The 19,010-nt window shown below is 43.6% G+C and overlaps 1 protein-coding gene across 5 annotated transcripts in view; it reads left to right on the forward strand.

Moving 5' to 3' along the window:
• Positions 1-19,010, forward strand: part of adgrg4b (adhesion G protein-coupled receptor G4b) — a 36,538-nt gene that overhangs the window by 3,734 nt on the left and 13,794 nt on the right. For 2 of the 5 annotated variants that reach the window (XR_012386369.1, XR_012386370.1), the window contains 15 exons: positions 35-117; positions 226-870; positions 10,600-10,697; positions 10,785-10,864; positions 10,944-10,965; positions 11,055-11,098; positions 14,772-14,920; positions 15,662-15,850; positions 17,551-17,697; positions 17,797-17,870; positions 17,952-18,034; positions 18,114-18,147; positions 18,252-18,274; positions 18,386-18,534; positions 18,621-18,722. Coding sequence is in view for 3 of the 5 variants with exons in the window: in XM_021479351.3 (XP_021335026.2) it covers positions 35-117; positions 226-870; positions 10,600-10,697; positions 10,785-10,864; positions 10,944-10,965; positions 11,055-11,098; positions 14,772-14,920; positions 15,662-15,850; positions 17,551-17,697; positions 17,797-17,870; positions 17,952-18,034; positions 18,114-18,147; positions 18,252-18,274; positions 18,386-18,534; positions 18,621-18,744 (1,944 nt within the window). In the remaining 2 variants the exon portion in view is untranslated. Of the gene's footprint in view, positions 1-34; positions 118-225; positions 871-1,182; positions 1,271-10,552; positions 10,698-10,784; positions 10,865-10,943; positions 10,966-11,054; positions 11,099-14,771; positions 14,921-15,661; positions 15,851-17,550; positions 17,698-17,796; positions 17,871-17,951; positions 18,035-18,113; positions 18,148-18,251; positions 18,275-18,385; positions 18,535-18,620; positions 18,745-19,010 lie in introns of those variants that run through there. The other 3 variants (XM_021479351.3, XM_073914793.1, XM_073914794.1) reach the window with 2 other exon arrangements.

Here is a 19,010-nt window from a genome sequence, read left to right on the forward strand (position 1 = left end):
CTTTATTTTACTTTTTTTTCTTGTCTATTATCAGGTGGAAAATGGGAAAACACAGTAAGCAGGTTCAGGCCTTATCCATCTTCCTCATTTTGTGCGTCATAAAATCGAAGGATGAAGGTGTATATCTAATAAACACACAGACACACAATTTATAACATAAATGTCTAAATCTATATTAATATGTATTACATGTTTCATAAATCTCTCTCTCTCTCTTTGCTTCAGTAACTGCTGTCAGTCTGTGGGGGAAGAAGGTGGATTTCATGCAGAATAACTGCAGTTACTGGGAGCTAAAAAAGGAGCACAAATTCCCAACCCTAAAAGCGCTCAGCGTGTGTGTGAACATAAAGAAGAAGCTGGGCAATTCGGACTGGACCGCCTTCATGTATCTGCACCCAGATAAGACACACACAGAGCTGGGAATGCGAGGTTATGGATCAGAGCTCCATGTCACGATGTTCGGTAGGGTCTGGATCACCCCCCAGGATCTGTCCTTGCACAACTGGCACTCCATTTGCATGACCTGGTCCAAGGCTATGACCAAGCCAAAAGTCTACCTTAACGGGACCGAGGTGGTTTTATATTCTCAGTCTAAAGACGTGGCTCTGCACCCAAACTGCTGCACTGTGGCCGCCGGTGGCACTTTGACTTTAGCTGTGGCTCACTTTTTTGTGAATGACAAGTTCGACATCGAGACTGGCACTGATCTGAAGGGCAGCATAAGTCTGTTCAGGGTGTGGGGACACGTGCGCAGTGCTCAGGAAATTTCAGAAATGGCCTGCTATGATGGAGATGTTCTCCACTGGGAGGAACGAATCTGGAAAAAAGTCAAGAACTGTCAGCCTTTACAAGATGTCACGCAAGAGTGTGGTAAGAGACACAAACATTACTAATAAATATTTGCTAATGATGGGATTATAATGTCTACTGCAGGTTCCCATACATTGAAATATTCTATTATTATTAGTATATATATATATATATATATATATATATATATATATATATATATATATATATATATATATATATATATATATATATAAAACATTGTGTATATATGGTTTATATGTATAGTGTACAGCCCCTTTTGAAAATGAATGAAAATCCATTTCTCAGTGAATATAGAAAATTAATTTTGGCTCATTTTAACAAAAAAGTTTTATTAAACGGGCAACGCAGTGGCGCAGTAGGTCGTGCTGTCGCCTCACAGCAAGAAGGTCGCTGGTTCGAACCTTGGCTCAGTGGAGTGTGGAGTTTGCATGAGAAAGTCATATTTGTTTTATTTTGGCTAGAATAAAAGCAGTTATTAATTTTTTAAAACCATTTTTGGGACAAAATTATTAGCCCCATTAAGCTAATTTTTTTATCGATAATCTACAGAGCAAACCATCGTTATACAATAACTTGACTAATTACCCTTAACCTGCCTAGTTAACCTTATTAATCCAGTTAAGCCTTAAAATGTCACTTTAAGCTGTATATAAGTGTCTTGAAAAATATCAAGTAAAATATTATTTACTGTCATCATGGCAAAGATAAAATAAATCAGTTTTTAGAAAGAAGTTTTTAAAACTATTATGCTTAGAAATGTGCTGAAACAATCTTTCCTCCATTAAACAGAAATTGGGGGAAAAAATAAACAGGGGCGCTAATAATTCAGGGGGGCTAATAATTCTGACTTTCACTGTATGTATACAAAAATTTCAACACAATTTAATGTTTCTCTTGATTTTTCCTGTTTATAAAACGTTCGAGGTTACTAAAGTAACCCTTCGTTCCCCGAGGAGGGGAACGGAAGCACTATAAGTGGATTTGATTGTAAAATCCACGCATTGGGAGGTTCGGTTCAGAAGCTACTCGTCTGAAAGAGTATTGAACGGGCCAATTAAGAATGAATTGGCAGCGCAAGCCTGCGCAGGTGAGCGGCATAAGCAATCAACTGAGTATATAAGCTCACCTGGCGCCAGCAGACGCTATCCTTTTTAAGCTGAAGAGACTTTCAACAGCTAAGGGACAGTCATTATGGCGACGGAGTATAGTGCTTCCGTTCCCCTCCTCGGGGAACGAAGGGTTACTTTAGTAACCTCGAACGTTCCCCTTCGGGGGGAACTTCAGCACTATAAGTGGATTTGATTGTAAAATCCACGCATTGGGAGCCCATTGAAAGCGCCATAATGACTGCACCTTACCAACACCCCCGATGAGGAGATAGTCAAGCAAGCGTGACGCACCCACATCATGGGGGGCGCGGTCCTCCAACGTGTCCCTGGCCCTAATTTATCCTACTTCAACAGAAGTTTTACGGATTTATATATATTTTTTTGGGAAGTCGTGAGCATCTAGATAATTCTAGGAAAATACGACAGTACGTTGGGAAGCGTGCAATCCCGATAGGGAGGACGCTGCGGAGGCCATCCATTACCCAAGGGGGGATAGATGGCAGAATTTACATATGGACTAGCCCTAAAAAGGGGGAGTACGCATAGCAAAAGAGTGGTTAGCGGGGAGGGAAGACACGGGTCCGCCCAGGGGGGGGACTTAACCGTGGCGGAATAAGCATATGGGATCGCCTAGTGGGGATCACGCATAGCAGGCACCTTTACCCAAAACGCGGGCTGACCTACAACGTAGTGGGCCAGCAAGTGACTCCTCCGCTGAGTCAGTGCTGGGGGCCACGGAGGAATCTGCAGGGCTCACCTGACGGGGAACTTTACTGACAGATAAAAAGGCGCACGTATCTCCGTGTTAGGGAAAATGGCGCAGCAAGCGTGTTTCAACACCCTACCGAATTGTTTCCTCAATCACCAAGGGTTACCTAATACCCTTGAGGAAACCGGCTCCACACGCAGATTGTAAAACCTTGCAAATGTGTTGGGTGTCACCTAGGGTTGTAACGGTATGAATTTTTCACGGTATGATAATCGTCTAAAACAATACCACGGTTTGACGGTTTCGCGGTATACGGTATGTTACAAATGTTACAAAATAATAGAACAGTGAAGCAAATTTGACTTTTTCCAAATAATATATTTTCAGTTACTATAAACAACACCACTTACAATGAACAAATAAAAATAAGAAAATAATAAATAATGTGTCAAAGTCCAAATAAAGTCCAAATAAACATGGTGCAAATCCTCAGTAAAAAATAGATATAAATATTTACTATACTATAAATAGTTACATAACGAAACTAGATTCAATATGGAACATCCTTAGGTTTTATGTGCCAGCATGGATATGGTTGTCTGTGGATATGGATTTGGATATGGTTGTCTGCAATGCAGACAAACAGCTGCACCTTCATTTGCGTCTTTTGAAAACAGCAAGAGCAGCAGTTCGTCTTTGCTGTGTCACTGTTTTGTCATGTTTCTGTGCTGCTGTGCATGCAAAAGTACTTAGTATGAGAATTATTTCATGAAAAACTTTTTTTTTTGCGTTTTATTTAGCCGCGCATAAATGTATGCCTATCTCTCATTCCGTGTTGTTCAAAAAGCTTGGTCCACAAACAAAAGCGAAACCTATGCTTATTGGTTGTGATATAGCGAGTTTGAACCAATCTGGGCATGGAGGAGGGACAATGCATCAATGTATCATGTCTGATTTGTCCGGAGACACAGTGACGAGCGTTTCTTTGTCAAATCAGCGTTGTCAAATGTTGATGACATAACCGCACTGATTCTGGAGCCTCTGAAAGTCCGCGAATGTTATGTGATACAGCACTGGAAAGCTGAGATTCTCTTCTTTATGCCAATCTTTGAATTGTATGAATCGAATCAGCGGATCAAAAGTTATTAAACATTTAAGAGCAATACTTATTTTTAGCCGCGGGCGGCTGTCTCGGTCTTTAAGGGTTAAAACCGTTGATATGCAATTGTTCATGGTATGATAATCGTGCACGTTCAAATCGTGGTAAACCGTCATACCGGTATATTGTTACAACCCTAGTGTCACCCAGCCCGCAGCTCTACAGATGTCTGTTAGAGGGGCGCCGCGTGCGCGCGCTCGAGAGGATGCGAAGCTCCGAGTGGAGTGCGCACGCGCTCTCGGGGGACGCGGCTCATCTCGGCTCTGATAGTGAAAGAAAGGCATCCACAATCTAGTGGGAACTTATTTTGGTACGGCACTTCCCTGCTGCCGACCGCTATAACAGACGAAGAGCTGCTCAGATGATCTAAACTCTGAGTGCGGTCCGGATAATACGCAAAACGCGAACTGGACAATAAAGAAGGGCTGGGTCTGCCTCCTCCGAGGGCAGCGCTTGCAGGCTCACTACCTCGTATTAAAACGGAGTGGTAGGAACCTTGGGCACATATCGCGGGCGGGGTCTCAGGACGTGAGAGAAGCCAGCCCAATTACAGGCACGAGTCACTGACCGAAAAATGCCTCCGGGTCCCCGACCCTCTAATCGATATCAACGCGACCAGCAGAGCTGTCTTCAGGGACAGAAAGATACTGAGTCGAGGATCGAAGGGATCTGACGCGGCTTGTGTAGCGAGGGCGAGATCCTAAGAGGGCATGAGAGGGGGCGGGGTGGATTAAATCGCTTAACGCCCCTGAGGAACCGGATGATGAGGTTATGCGTTCCCACGGTGCTGCCAGCCACCGCGTTATGAGAGCGGAGATGGCAGCCACGTAACCTTGAGTGTGGAGGGCGACAGCCTGCTCTCCAACTTCTCTCGGCGTAAAGAAAGCACAACGCTGATCTGGCAAATTACGGGGGTCTTCTCAGCGAGAGACACACCATTCAGTGAATAGACTCCACGTCAGGGCATAGGCGCGCTCGGGGAGGGGGCTCTAGCCCGAGTGACGGTATTAGCCACCGCAATCGGAGGTTACCTAAGTCTTCCTCGCGTCTAAAAATCTCTTCAAAGATCGGCGAGGGTGCCAGGTGGTGCCCTGTCCCTGAGAGAGTAGGTGCTCTCTCGAAGGGACTGCCAGGGGAGGGCTATCGCGAGGGAGAGCTCTGACATCCAGGTCCGGTTGAGCCAGAGGGGCGCAACCAGCAACCTGTTCCTCGTCCTCCCTGACCTTGCACAGTAACTGCGCGAGCAGGCTCACTGGGGGAAACGCGTATTTGCGCGTGCCCCGAGGCCAGCTGTAAGCCAGTGCATCCGTGCCGAGAGCACTCGGTCAGGGAAAGAACAACTGGCAATGAGCGATCTCGGGGGAAGCAACAGATCGATCTGGGCTTCCCCGAATCGCGCCCATATCAGCTGAACAGACTCGGGGTGGAGTCTCCATTCTCCAGGACGCAAGGCTGCCGTGAGAGCGCATCGGCTGCACGGTTGAGCTTGCCTGAATATGAATGGCGTGCAGCGATTTCAGCCGCGGATGACTCCAGAGGAGCAGACGGCGGGCGAGCTGAGACATGCGGCGAGAGCGCATACCCCCTATACGGCTGATATACGCCACCGCCGCCGTACTGTCCGTCCTGACCAGCACGTGTTACCGCTCCAGCACCGGAAAAAACGGTGGAGAGCGAGGAACACTGCCAACAGCTCCAGGCGATATGCCAATGCAACTGGGTACCTTTCCACAGGTCAGCAGCCGCATACCCGCAACGCACAGCCCCCCAGCCCGTGTTGGAAGCGTCTGCTGAAATGACAACAAGACTGGACGCCTGTTCTAGAGACACCCAGGCCTGTAGGAACGAGGGGTCGCTCCAAGGGCTGAGGGCGCGGCGACACAGCGCAGTAACAGAGACTCGGTGTGCGCGCGCGTGCCATGCGCGTCTGGGGACTCGATCGTGATCAGCCAGTGCTGAAGTGGTCTCATATAGAATAATCCGAGTGGCATGAAGCGGCTGCGGATGCCATATGCCCCAGGAGCCTCTGAAATAGTTTCAGTGGGACCACTGTTTTACTGTCGAGCTCTCTCAGACAGTACAGCATCAGCTGAGAGCGCTCTCCGGAGAGGCGCGCTGCCATGGTGACCGAGTCCAACTCCAGCCCGAGAGAAGAGATCCTCTGCACGGGGGCGAGTTTGCTCTTTTCTCGGTTGACCTGAAACCCCCACAGGTGGAAGTGCCAGAGCACTTTGTCTCTGTGCATAATCAACTGCTCCGAGAGAGGGCAAAAATCAGCCAGTCGTAAAGAAATCGAGTATGCAGATGCCCGCGAGCCGAAGGGGCGCTGAGGCACCCTCCGCGGGCTTGGTGAGGACCCGCGGAGACAGAGAGAGCCCGAAGGGGAGGGCTTTGTATTGCCAAGCTCGACCTTCAAACGCAAACCGCAGAACTGTCGGTGGCGAGGAAGAGTGGAGACATGGAAATACGCGTCCGTCAGGTCTAATGCTGCAGACCAACCCAGAGGACGAACGCACCGGAGGATGCGCTTCTGCGTGAGCATTCTGAACGGCAGCTTGTGCAGGCAGCGGTTCAAAACGCGCAGATCTAGGATTGGCCGTGACCCACCGCTCTTTTTGGGCACGATGAAGTGTGGGCTGTAAAACCCGCTCTCCATCTCGGCTGGAGGGAGCGGCTCGATTGCATCCTTCGCCAGGAGGACAGCAATCTCCTCTCGCAAGACAGGGGCGGACAGGGGGCTGACCCTGGTGAATACACACCCGTGACTTGGGGGGCCGATTCGCGAACTGAATCGCATAGCCGAGTCTGATTGTGCGTATGAGCCACCGCGAAGAGCTGGCCCGCGCTAACCAGGCAGGCAGAGCTCTCGCTAATGGACTCATCGCTACAATCGCTGACGTACCAGCAGTGGGGCAGCGCGGAGTGGGTGTGCTGATCCGGGAAGCTCGCGGGTCCCACGGAAAAGCTGGAAATGAGATATTTGCTCTCACTCCAAACCCGAGCTCCGGAGGGGAGGCTCGAGGGGTGGGAGAAAGGAGACCGTCCTCCCAGCGCTCGTGAGCCACTGGCGAAACGCACCGAATCTGCAAGCTAGAAAGCATAGCGTCCCAGACTGGCAGATTTCGGGCTGTCACATCTGGGGAAGTGAAAAGTGCCCTTTCATAATGTTTTCATGGCAGTAAAAAGTGCCGTTGGAAATGGGGCCCCGCCCTCCAGCGGGGAAAGAGCAAGTTCCCTCTTCTCCAGATGGCCTGTCCCAGGGGCGCTTCGCGGTCCGTTGCCGGACTTAGCGGCGTTCTGGGCAGGGGGGCTGCCTGCTTCCGAGGTGCCCGACGCGCTCGCTTCGCCGGAGGCGTGTGCGGGGGCGGAGCAGCTCTCGTAGGCGGGCGCCTTCGGCGAGGAGCAGGTATGAATGGCACGGCGGGCGGAGCGGGCTACGGACCGCCGATAAGACATCACCCACCAACTGCTCTCTCACCGCCTTGAATTCCTGGGTGAATTCACAGACAGTGTCGCCGAACCTGGCTGGGGATATGGGGAAGTCAAGAAAGCGGACTTTGTCAACTTTGCGCATATCAGCCAGGGGTGGCGCTCCTGGACCACTAATGTGGACATCGTCCTCCCCAACGCACACGCAGCGGACTCAGTAGTCCGAAGAGCTAAGTCGGCGGCGGTGCGAAGCTCGTAAGCCTGGGTTGGACCCACCCTCGTGCAGCTCGACCAGCGCCTGCGCTTGGTAGCGCTGGTAGGTGGCTATCGCATGCAAGGCGGAAGCAGCCTGGCCCGCAGCTATGTAAGCTCTAGCTCCGAGGGAGGTAGATAACTTACAGGCTTTGGATGGGAGACGAGGCGGACCCCGCCAAGAAGAGGCGCCGCGCGGATTTACCGCCATCGCGCACTCAACCTGAGGAATCGCCACATACCCCCTGGCTGTTTCACCGTCAAGAGTGGTTAGGGTGGAGGAACACGCAGCACGAGCAGAAAAAAGTGCTTTACAAGACCGCGTGAGCCTACTGTGCACCTCCGGGAAGAAGGGAACGCCCCTCTAGTCGGTCCGGCCGCGGAGCTGGGGGATAAACCATCTCCAACCCACGGCCGAAGCAGCCCGGGAAAGCACGGCTAACATGTGCGTTTCAGGATCCGTAGTGACAGCGCTCACCAGCCCGAAGGGGGCGAGCGGGTCTGGATCATCATCGGACAATGAAAGCCCACCCTCCGATGCCGCGGTGGACATCTGGTCTCCGGTGTCATCGGGCGTATGGGCTACCATCTGTTAGACGGATCGCTTCCCCCGCCCGAAGCTTGGATGGAGCGCTTAGAGGAGCGGGAGGTCCGCGGGCCCGTGGGTGACGGATTATCTCTCGCTGAAACCCTCAGATCTGCCCGAGTGCCCGCTGCAGAGCAGGGGACAACTGGGGTGGTTCGCCCTTTTGCAAAGGCTAACCGCGATCTTGCGCAACAGTCATGGCATCGCAATGACGACATGAACTGCCCGCGAGCAGCGCATTAACATGCTGGACCCCCAGACATGTAACGCAGTGCCCGCGCCCATCATCCGAGGACAGGAAACCACCGCATCCAGAAACGCACAGTCGGAGCGCCGTCCTGATAAGGACGTGCTGCATGACTGTGTTGCTCTTTCTGTGAAGTTTGCAACTTTATACGCACCGCTCTGGAGGACCGGACCCAAAGAACGCCAGGCAAGGGAGAAACCCAGCTCGACCGTCTGCCACTGCGTGTACACACTCTGGACCGGGAGAATGCTCTCGTTCGCTCAGAATCGCTGGTCACAGCAGGAGGAACCCTCATCGACTCGATCAGAAAGTCTCTGAAGCGAAAAGGATAGCGTCTGCTGGCGCCAGGTGAGCTTATATACTCAGTTGATTGCTTATGCCGCTCACCTGCGCAGGCTTGCGCTGCCAATTCATTCTTAATTGGCCCGTTCAATACTCTTTCAGACGAGTAGCTTCTGAACCGAACCTCCCAATGCGTGGATTTTACAATCAAATCCACTTATAGTGCTGAAGTTCCCCCCCGAAGGGGAACTACTTGGATGTAGTACAGTACTGTTTATGGACTGTGATGATCTTACATTTTTTGTTAGATTACTTCCAGTTTTAAGCTTTAATACTGAGTAATCTAATGTGCAGTATTAACACAAATGTCGTATTGTAAGTGTCATATAGAATATATTATTTAAAAGAAAGATCTGTGACCAAAAGGTAACCACCAGGATTTAACAAAGCAAACGGATAAGAGTCTCCAGCTGGAAAATAAGGGTTTTTATGTTTCAGCTGGTAACAAGTTACTTAACCCTAACTCATTCAGAAATTAACCTCTCATTTCTTAAACAACCATGTCATATCAAACATCCTGTGGTTGTGAAAAAGATCTTGAAAAAATTCATCTGTTTGAGGAAAAAACAATCTTTCAGGGTCAAATTATTAGCATGCGTCAAGCAAAGAAATCAAGTTAATAACTGTCCAATGCATTATAAAAAACTAAAGATATTGGAGAACCGTCTTTAAGCAAAAAATGTGTTTGGGGAAAATATCTTGAATGATGGAGATCAGAGATCATATAAATTTCTGCAAGTGGTGCTCGCTGCAGAGCCATTTGAGGAGAGCTGAGCTCCAGCGAGGGGGAGCTTAAGCTTGAGCTCCACCTTTTTTGCACTTCTTCTACGAGTGATGTCACTGGGGGTAGGGTTAGGGGTGGGGTTGGTGTACGCATTAAAACAGCTTACAGGAGGAGGAGCGACAGCTCATGCTCCCCCTCGCTGGAGCTCAGCTCTCCTCAAATGGCTCTGCAGCGAGCACCCTCTCAATTTCTGGGGAAATCAAATGGTAAACAACATTAGAACTCATGGCTGTGTTTAATAGTAAAGGTAAGCATATTTCCACATGCACAGGGCAAAAGGAAGCTAAGGGCTAGAGGCTGAAAACCTGTGTGGCTTTGAGAGAACCAGTGAGGCTAATCTGAAAAAAGGCTTCTATTTGTTTTGTGTTCAATGGTATGTGCCAATGTTGTGACATTGCAGAGCAATATATTGAAACGATGCCGTGGTAAATGCATTCTGTAATCAAACAAAGTCTTAATCAAAGTCCAATGATATACTTGAATGCAAGAAAATTTAGCATGAGCAGTGTATATATATATATACATAAGTTATCATAGAGCTGCTGAATGCCTGACTGATGAACATTCTACTGTGGGACCTGCAATTTGCCTTTCATGGAAACGCACAGCTATATTAGCTCCAGGCAGGTCTTAACTGCATTGTATTGTGTTGTTTTGGATGCTAAATTTTCTTTTGTATATAAATAAAATATAATTATACTGGGTTTGTACTGTCCTGAAAAACCTGGAAAAATTAAAGAATTTTGTCAAGTCATTTTCCAGGTCTGGAAAAGTTTGAAAAAAAAACAAACCCAAGATGTTTTGGAAAAGTCATGGAAATTTCGGTCTTATGAAAACACAACCCAACATTTTTGAAAATATATTCATACAGACAGCAAGATATTTTCTAAAAACTATTTTCCAAATAAAGAAAATAAACCAACTACATAGATTGTCACATATTTTTTGATATGCGGTAATAAATTTGATTAAATAAATTTTACCACATGTACATAGACATTACATGACACAATAGGTCATTAATATTTACCTGAAAGTTTTGGGGAAAGTCCTGGAATTTTAGTAGTAAAAATGTGCATAAAACCTGTGTGTATAATACAGAGCTTTAATGGTCTCTTTTTACCTGACACAATTTCCTTTTTTTCCAGACTGGCCTTTTTATGAAGTGAAACTGGTTCTTCTCATCCTTCGTGAAGACGGAAACAAAACACATGATTATGATGCTAAAGAGGTTGCACACCAGTTGGTGAGCATCAGAAAGCATAATAAGTTTTCACTGCTGCTAGTTCTGGGAAAAGACAAAATATAACTGTATGTGTTTCCCTACTTTTAGCTGACACAAGCATTAGCAGAGTTGGAATTGTGGCCCACATACATATATTTGAACAGTGTCCGAGTGTTTCCTAAAGGAGGGTAAGAGCATGTTGTATCTTTCTAAACTCAGTACAAATGTTTTCAGACCAAGATCAAATATACTATCATTTTTTAACAGCTCTCATAGTGGAAACCCAGAGGTGCGTCTGTAGTGTTACATTATTATTACATTAAAAAAGTACTAAGTCTACATGCTCATCGATATAACAAGATGATTTTCTCTTTTCAGAAGAGATCCATAACGCTGTGGTCTACCATGCCAGGACTCAGCCAGTGAGAATCTCTTGGAATTTTATCACAATCTGCAAAATCTCATGAAGTGCTTTGAAATGTGCATTTTTTGTTTGATGTTTGATGTAATCTCAACTAAAACAACACAACTGAAGACAGGGTGGGACATGTAGTACCTCCTCCCCTTTTTTAAAAAAACAGCCAATAGTGTTTGGTTTTTAATCACGCTTAGCCAGTGGGAATGATTGAGCTAAAGCGCAATAAATAAAAGCGAATGAGAAGAGTCTTGAAGGGTGTAAGACATGTCAGGCACTATTTGATAGGTCAGAACATTTCATAATAAACTAAAGCATGAGTATGGGGGGGGGGGGGATCAATAGCCGCATTTCCACTATCGGGCCAGTGCGAGCCAGGGCTTTAATCGGGCCGGGGCGGGCCAATAGCCCGGGAGGTTGAGAAATGAGGCTGAAATCATGTCGCGTTTCCACTGTCGGGCTAAAGCTCACAGCGCGTCACGCAAACACCGCCCACAGAACGTCCCCGAATCAAACGTCACACAACCCGCCCACTTCAGCGGGAATGAGGCAGATAAAGCACACCATAGAATCATCACGAAACGAAACCATTAAAATGAAGACAACCGAAACAAACAAACGACACGTAACTGTACAGCAGTACATTATATGTCTATACGCACAGACCTGTGTATTTCCATTCATTACATTTGTTTACTCGCCGACCGACTGCATTGTGCATGGAGTGCTCTCGCCACTAACGCAGGGACCCAACACAGAGAGCGCACACATCCATAATATAAAGCCACAGAAATTCTCCTTTATAACTCGATATGGCATGTATATTTTAACATCCTCGTGTTGATAGAAGTCGTGTTAAGTTTTCAGCACAAGAGCGAGAAGCCTAATAAAATATAGCCATATTTGTTGCGCTCGGCAGCTATTCACTAAAACTCCTCATTTAAAGTTTCATTTATAAATTTAACCACGTCATATAAAAACATAAACAGTTGTTTGAGGATATAGAACACGTTTTGTGTTTGGACTTTCCCCCATATGCGTTTAAAGCAATGACTGTAAAAAATATGGACGACGCGACAGCCCTTTTTCCCATTGAACGCCTTGAGGGCAAAACGCCTGCTTGACGGGCACAAACTGTCGCAAAAGACTGCTGAAATTGGAGCCAGACATGCGCAGAAGGATTGTCTGATGGAGCCAGAGGAGGAGCCGCGAAAATGAGCAGAGTCGAGCTTCCAATCAAACGCTTTATGTAAAATCAACTACGCCCCCCGAACTTCTCAGCATGCGTTTGCTGTCATATCAATATATTCAATCGCGCCAGCTCCGGGCCGCAGCGCATAACTTACTCGCGGCGTCGCGGGCTGATTCCGGCTCGCATGCGGCAGCGCCTGCTCGCTTGGCCGCCGCATCTGGCTCGAGTGACTCGGGCTGGAATTGGGTAGTGAGTCCAGGCATCCGGAGTAGGTCCAGCAGAGGTAACATTAGTCAGTCTGAGCTCTAAGAGATAAGTCTCCGGCAGGCGAGAATCTAGCCGGAACTGTGTTTTGCTATCTGGGTGGCTAGGCGTGTATCAGCAAACTAATAAAGCCCGAAAAAAGCCCTGAACTTAGCGAATAAACAGTGTTCCACCAGGATCATGTATGTCAGAAACTATAGTTTACTGCTGAACTCATTTTGTCATGGTAAAATAACACAGAAATCGAATAATAACACTTCAGTCTACTTCAGTCTCCTGCCGAAGCTCAGACGCCGCGCTTTGAGAAACTGTAAATCACAGCTGTCAATCACGATGACACGCCCAGCATTAAATTACTGCTAAAAACAAACTGTTTACAAAAATGAAGATCTGCACCTATTTCAGCACAATAACCAGTGCCTTAATCGACCAGAACTATCTTTCGGGACATTTTATTGCAAGTGTAATATTTTTTTTTATTTGGGCTCAAGTCTCCTTCATTAACACGGAGGAGGCGGGCTTTATGACTTGTACTGCAGCCAGCCCCCAGGGGGCGATCTAACGGCCGAAACCTTCACTCAAACGTAGGCTTGCGGCACACTTGGTTTAAAGCAGCGAGCGCTGCGCAGGACTGAGTGACAGGAAAAAAAGGTATAGGAGATTCTTTCACTCACCCAAATTATGCTCTGTTTGCGCGATTTGATTAATATCATCGTATCCAAATACTTTATAAATATTTACTTATATAAATATTTACTTTATATAAATATTTCAAACCTTCTCCGGTGTTTATTGTTTTTAAAAAATATCGAAAATCTTTTTTTTTTTCAGACAGGTCTTTGCAAAATGAAAGTTAGGCTATATGTGGCTTTAAAACGGTTTGATTTATGTATTGTATATAGGCTACCTACATTGTTATAGTTAGCTTTTGTTTATTTTATATTGGTTAATTTATTTAATGTGATTTTATACATATCCGGTATTTGTAATTCTTTAAATTATATTTCAATATACCTTAGGCTATTTTATCAAGATATGACAATATATTGTTTAAAGTCTACGAAAGTGGGCACGTATTTTGTTAAGTTTATGTCTTTCTGTTGTATTTATATGTGTATTATCTCCAAAATAAATAAAGAAAAAAGCCGCTCGCGGCTAGAGCTGTGAAGGAGCGCTTTTGCCCGGTCTCACACACATACTGGCATCTAAACGTGCACAAACAAACAAACATTTTAAACTTGACAAAAACTCTCGAAAACCTTTACTGTCTGATGTGTTTTTAATATGGTGTAAAGATTATTATGCGTTATTTAAACATAAAGGAGGACGCAGCAAAGAACGTCACTATAAATTAAAACTACTTTATTATACGCAAAAAGACCCCAGACTATAAGGCTAGATGTTTTCTTTCCCTTATTTCTTTATTTGTTTGGCGCATGTACTCATGTGCGATCAGAAAACTGCCCGCCTCTCCTTTCACTCCGCCCCGAAGCCCCAGCTGGCCCTCCTTGGCCCAAGGTATTCGGCGGGCCGAAAAAGGCCGGCCGCTGGCCCCAAGAAAGCCCCGCTTTGGCCCGATTAGGCCCCGGAAGTGACAGTGGAAACCCCACTGGCCTTGGCTCGCCCTGGCTCTTTTGCTTTAGGCGCGATAGTGGAAACGCGGCTATTGATCCATTCAGGTGGAAGTGACAAACTGCAGGCTTTTCTGTTTACAGAAATGAACACATAACAATATCCACTCCGGAATTTATTTTATTCCCACCAGGGCATGATGCAAAAGATTTTTATTTTTTTTGGCCTTTTTAGATAGGACAGTATTGAGACAGGAAGCAAAGCTGAAGAGAGAGAGAGGGGGTAGAGAAATGTCCTTGAGCCAGGATTTGAACTTGGGACACCCTGACATGCTACTGCACCACATGTCGGTGCTCTAACCACTAGGCTACTGCACCGACAGTGCAAAAGATTTCTATGTAAATATTAGGTGATCAGAATAACAAAGCATTACAATGCATGGTATTGATTTGCTTGTTGTTGCTAGAGTAAATGAGACCCAAGCTGCAAACATCTTTGGAAATCTTGTTTAAAAAAGCATAATAACATCCCTTTAGTCCATCTGTGTATTCATTCTTAATATTTTTCATGTAGAAGTGGTATTAAAAATGTCATTTAAACTAATTAGAAATGGGTAAAGATAGTTTGATGTCATGCTTGTGTTTCTTTGTAGGTTTGACTGTGTGGCTCACATTAACGTGATTCCTAGGGCTGATGTAGGAAAAATACAGGAAGAAGTCTCCAAGGTCCTCGCCAAGGATCGTGAAATAGACCAGTACAGAATATCTACAGATCCCGGGTTTATCTTCGTATACCCTCTTGGTAAATTTCAGTTTGGTGTATATCTTTTGAGACCAGATTTCATCAAATGGTTTATAACAAATGTCGAATTGTACATACAAGACCCTACTCAGTGCAAGTTTTGCAACATTCCTCTTTCTGTTAAATTTATTTTTTTGGTCTGTCCTTCTGATAATGTTCGTAGAAGACTTTTTTTTATAATGTGAGCTCACTTAAAGAATTAATTCAAAAAAGCTTTGTTCGAGTAGGTTTGATAATTTTATTATATATTATTGTAAACATGTGATTTAATATGACTTGCATTTGTTTGATTGAATGGTTTTTATTGTATTTATTATTGTATTGGTATCATTCTGAATTGTCTTTGCTGATAAGATAGGCAATGAAGTTTACATGGCATAAAATAAAAGATCCGATACGATACTGTCTTGGTAAATCATAGTCATGAGGCTCTTTCACATATAATGACTTTTCCTGAAAAATTACCTGTAAATTGCCGTGAAGAGATCATGTGTGAACAAGCCCTTTTTAAATATACTAGAAAATCAATCTAACAATTTTCCAAAATGAGAACAGCACATTTTTAATTTACTGGTAAAGCCATTATGGTAATTTACACCAATTTATGGGTACAGTACTGTGTGAAATTGGCTATATTCTACATCCAAATCAAATTTTTTCCATGTTTCTAATTATAATGACTATTAATACATGTACTATACACAATCTAATTCTTTTTTTTTTCTTTTTGTACTTTTTTAGACCATCTCTTGCCAGATCCAGAAACAAAACCTACCATAAAAGTGCCCACATCTTTTCCTCCAACAACTCAAACAACACCATCCACAACTCCTGAGCCGATGACTACGACCATTACTGCAAAAACAGAAAGCACAACAGCCATACAACTGGAAACAACAACAGTTATTTCATCCTCAACTGAAACAACAAGTTTGTAGAATAAATTTGGCCCTGTTTTCACATGGTATTAACATGCAATTTCAGTGACGCAGTCACAAGTTGCTGTCACATGCATTCACATTTTCATTAAGTATTTCAATCCATTCAAATGCATCTTCTTGGATCTTTTTGAGACCCTTCCCTTTTGTTTCCTCATGCTTTATATCACTTTTGCAGGTTCATTAAGTATTATGCATAAATGAACAAACCCATAGTGCACAGCTAATGAATAATTATGTTGTGGATGACAAATAAGATTTTTAGATTATAATCTGTGTTTTGGTGTAATTCCACAAAATTCATACATTTTGTAATGTAATTTCTCAGAATACATCCCATTTAAGCAAAGCATTTAATCAGTACCCCAGGAATTGAGACTTGTATGGCTTAATATAACATAAATATTGTATTTTAATGAAATGTGAAATAGAATCCCAATAGAATATTTATGTTGTAAAAAAAATCCAAGTTTACTTTTGACTATGCGGGCTGCCATTATTTTAAGTGTACTCAGCAAGCCACTGATGCAGCCTAAATCTATTTTAACACAATTTGGAGAGTAAAATCCTGAAATGATGCCACATTGTTCACTTTTGGTTTTAATTTTCAGTCAAAGACATGTTGATGTTCACCATCATTGATTTTTTTCTCACAAAAAGTAACTTTATAATGTTAAATGCTTGTAAAATCTGCATTCATAAAAAAGCTACACAATAAATATGCCGACGCTTGTCTATATCTGTCTAAATTGCTGCTATCAATCATAATAAGAGAAAAATGGACACTTATAGCTACAGTGAAACTGACCTTTGATTTCATGGAAAATAATGCCAGTCCCCATAGTCCAAAGTACCTATAAAATGATGTGGATTTTTGTTAATGATATAAATCTGTAATGTTTTCTACATAATTCCTTAAGAGAATCTTGATACAGGGTGGCAGGGTGGCTCAGTGGTTAGCACTGTCGCCTCTCAGCAAGAAGGGCACTGGTTCAAGTCCCTGCTGGGCCAGTCGCCATTTCTGTGTGGAGTTTGCATGTTCTTCCCGTGTTTGCATGGGTTTACTCTGGTGCTCCTCTAGTGCTCCGGTTTCCCCCACAGTCCAAAGACATGTGGTATAGGTGAATTGGGTAAACTAAATTGGCCATGAGTGTGTGTGTGAATGATAAAGTGTATGGCTGTTTCCCAGTTCTGGGTTGTGGCTTGAAGGGCTGCATAAAACACATGCCAGAATGGTTTGTGGTTCATTTCACTGTGGCGATCTCTAATAAACAAGAGACTAAGCCAAAAGCAATGTAATCACGTAATCACATGTACTCTTTGACTAAACATGGAAGTGGTCTTAAGCTCTAAATATAAGCAGCTTCAATTTTATTTTATTGTCATTATTTGCAATAGCCTTGTACACTTTTAATTTTAAATAAGCCTACCCTGGCACTTCCATGCCATTAAAAACATTATAAACCTTTTATTGCATTTTTTTTTTTTTATATATCGAAGACCTAACAACCTTTTACCTGAAGTTTATCAGTGGTTAAAAAACACTTCCATGCATAAAACCCATTGGATTGTCAAAAACTCATCTTAATATCAGGTGTTAACAGAGCCTATTGGTTTCCATTTGTCTTTTACGTTTACAGCTATATGCAATTCTACATTCTCTAAAAATGTATCTTTTCATCTCTTCAACAGTTCCAAGCTCCCTACCATCCATTCAAACAACTCTGGCAGAAAGCTCCTCGACACTTAAAGAAACAACTCTTTTATCCTCCACCACAATTCTTGCATTAAACACAACTGCATGCTTTTCTACAGCTTTACCTGAAGGAAACAAATCAGGTCAATAACTGTGGATTTATTATTATATAAGCCATGCTTTTCAGTCTTACTATTGCCCTCAGAAAGTTGTGACATACAATGTCTCTTTTCTGAAAACAGATATTTTTTTCAAGGTCAACGTTAATGTGACCATTAAAGGCCCTGGTGAACCCAAGAATATCATTCAACTCTGGGTAAGATCTCAACAGAGCAAGCTTGAATGTCAAAGTGGAAGCAAAAATCTCATCTTAATTGTGTTTTTATTATCACTGTAGCTTAACGAAACTCTTTCTAGTAAAGGAATATCAGTGTTGAACTTCAAGCTCATTCCGTCTTCAACACACACAAGAAAACGAAGGTTAGACAGTCGTAATATACAATACAAAAAACAGCCCACATCGAAGACAAACATACACATGTCTGATTTGTATTTGCAGTGTGGATACAAATGCATTCATGGTGGATAGAAAGGTACAAACTTTCAAATGTTAACAGCAAGACTATTTTAATGGCAAATTCTTTATAGGTAAATGGAAACTGAGCATGTTTAAATTGTTGTATATCTTGTCTTGCAGAGTCCCTTGCACTCAGGAACCAGGTGAAATCTTTATTACAAGACACAGCAAGTGACGTAAACATAGTAACAAATTAAAAATTGTTGAAAATGTACATGAATTTATTGTGGTTATCTGATATGGCTTATTCCCAGGCACAGCTGTGTCTTTCATGCCCGGGTAACAACGTCATCAAACATCACAGAGACACAAATACTGATTCACAGGCTTCTGGAGAAAACATACTGCAGTGGATTTGTATGCTTGGATGCCAAACCTGAGGATATTTTAATTTCCTACATCGGTATGTGCTACATATAGATATATAAAAAATATACATTTTAAGTTTAAGAGTTGTCTGAATATATCTCTCTTCGATGTCAAATACAGTGCCCTGTCCTGAGCACAACCATTACACCAGACAAGGGCTTTTCAGATGGCCCCAAACTGTGGCTGAGCACAACATCTCGCATCCCTGTGAGGGAAACCCTAGTAAGACAGCATACCGGCAATGGTAACGCTCTAAAACATTTGATCAAAACATAAATCATGTTTTAAATTGCTTCATGCTTTTTATTATTATATTCATATTTATATTTTATATATATATATATATATATATATATATATATATATATATATATATATATATATATATATATATATATATATATACATATATATATATATATATATATATATATATATATATATATATATATATATATATATATATATATATATATATATGGTCACACTTTACAATAAGGTTCATTAGTT

Source organism: Danio rerio, chromosome 10 (assembly GCF_049306965.1).
Source record: "Danio rerio strain Tuebingen ecotype United States chromosome 10, GRCz12tu, whole genome shotgun sequence".
Lineage (NCBI taxonomy): Eukaryota > Metazoa > Chordata > Actinopteri > Cypriniformes > Danionidae > Danio > Danio rerio.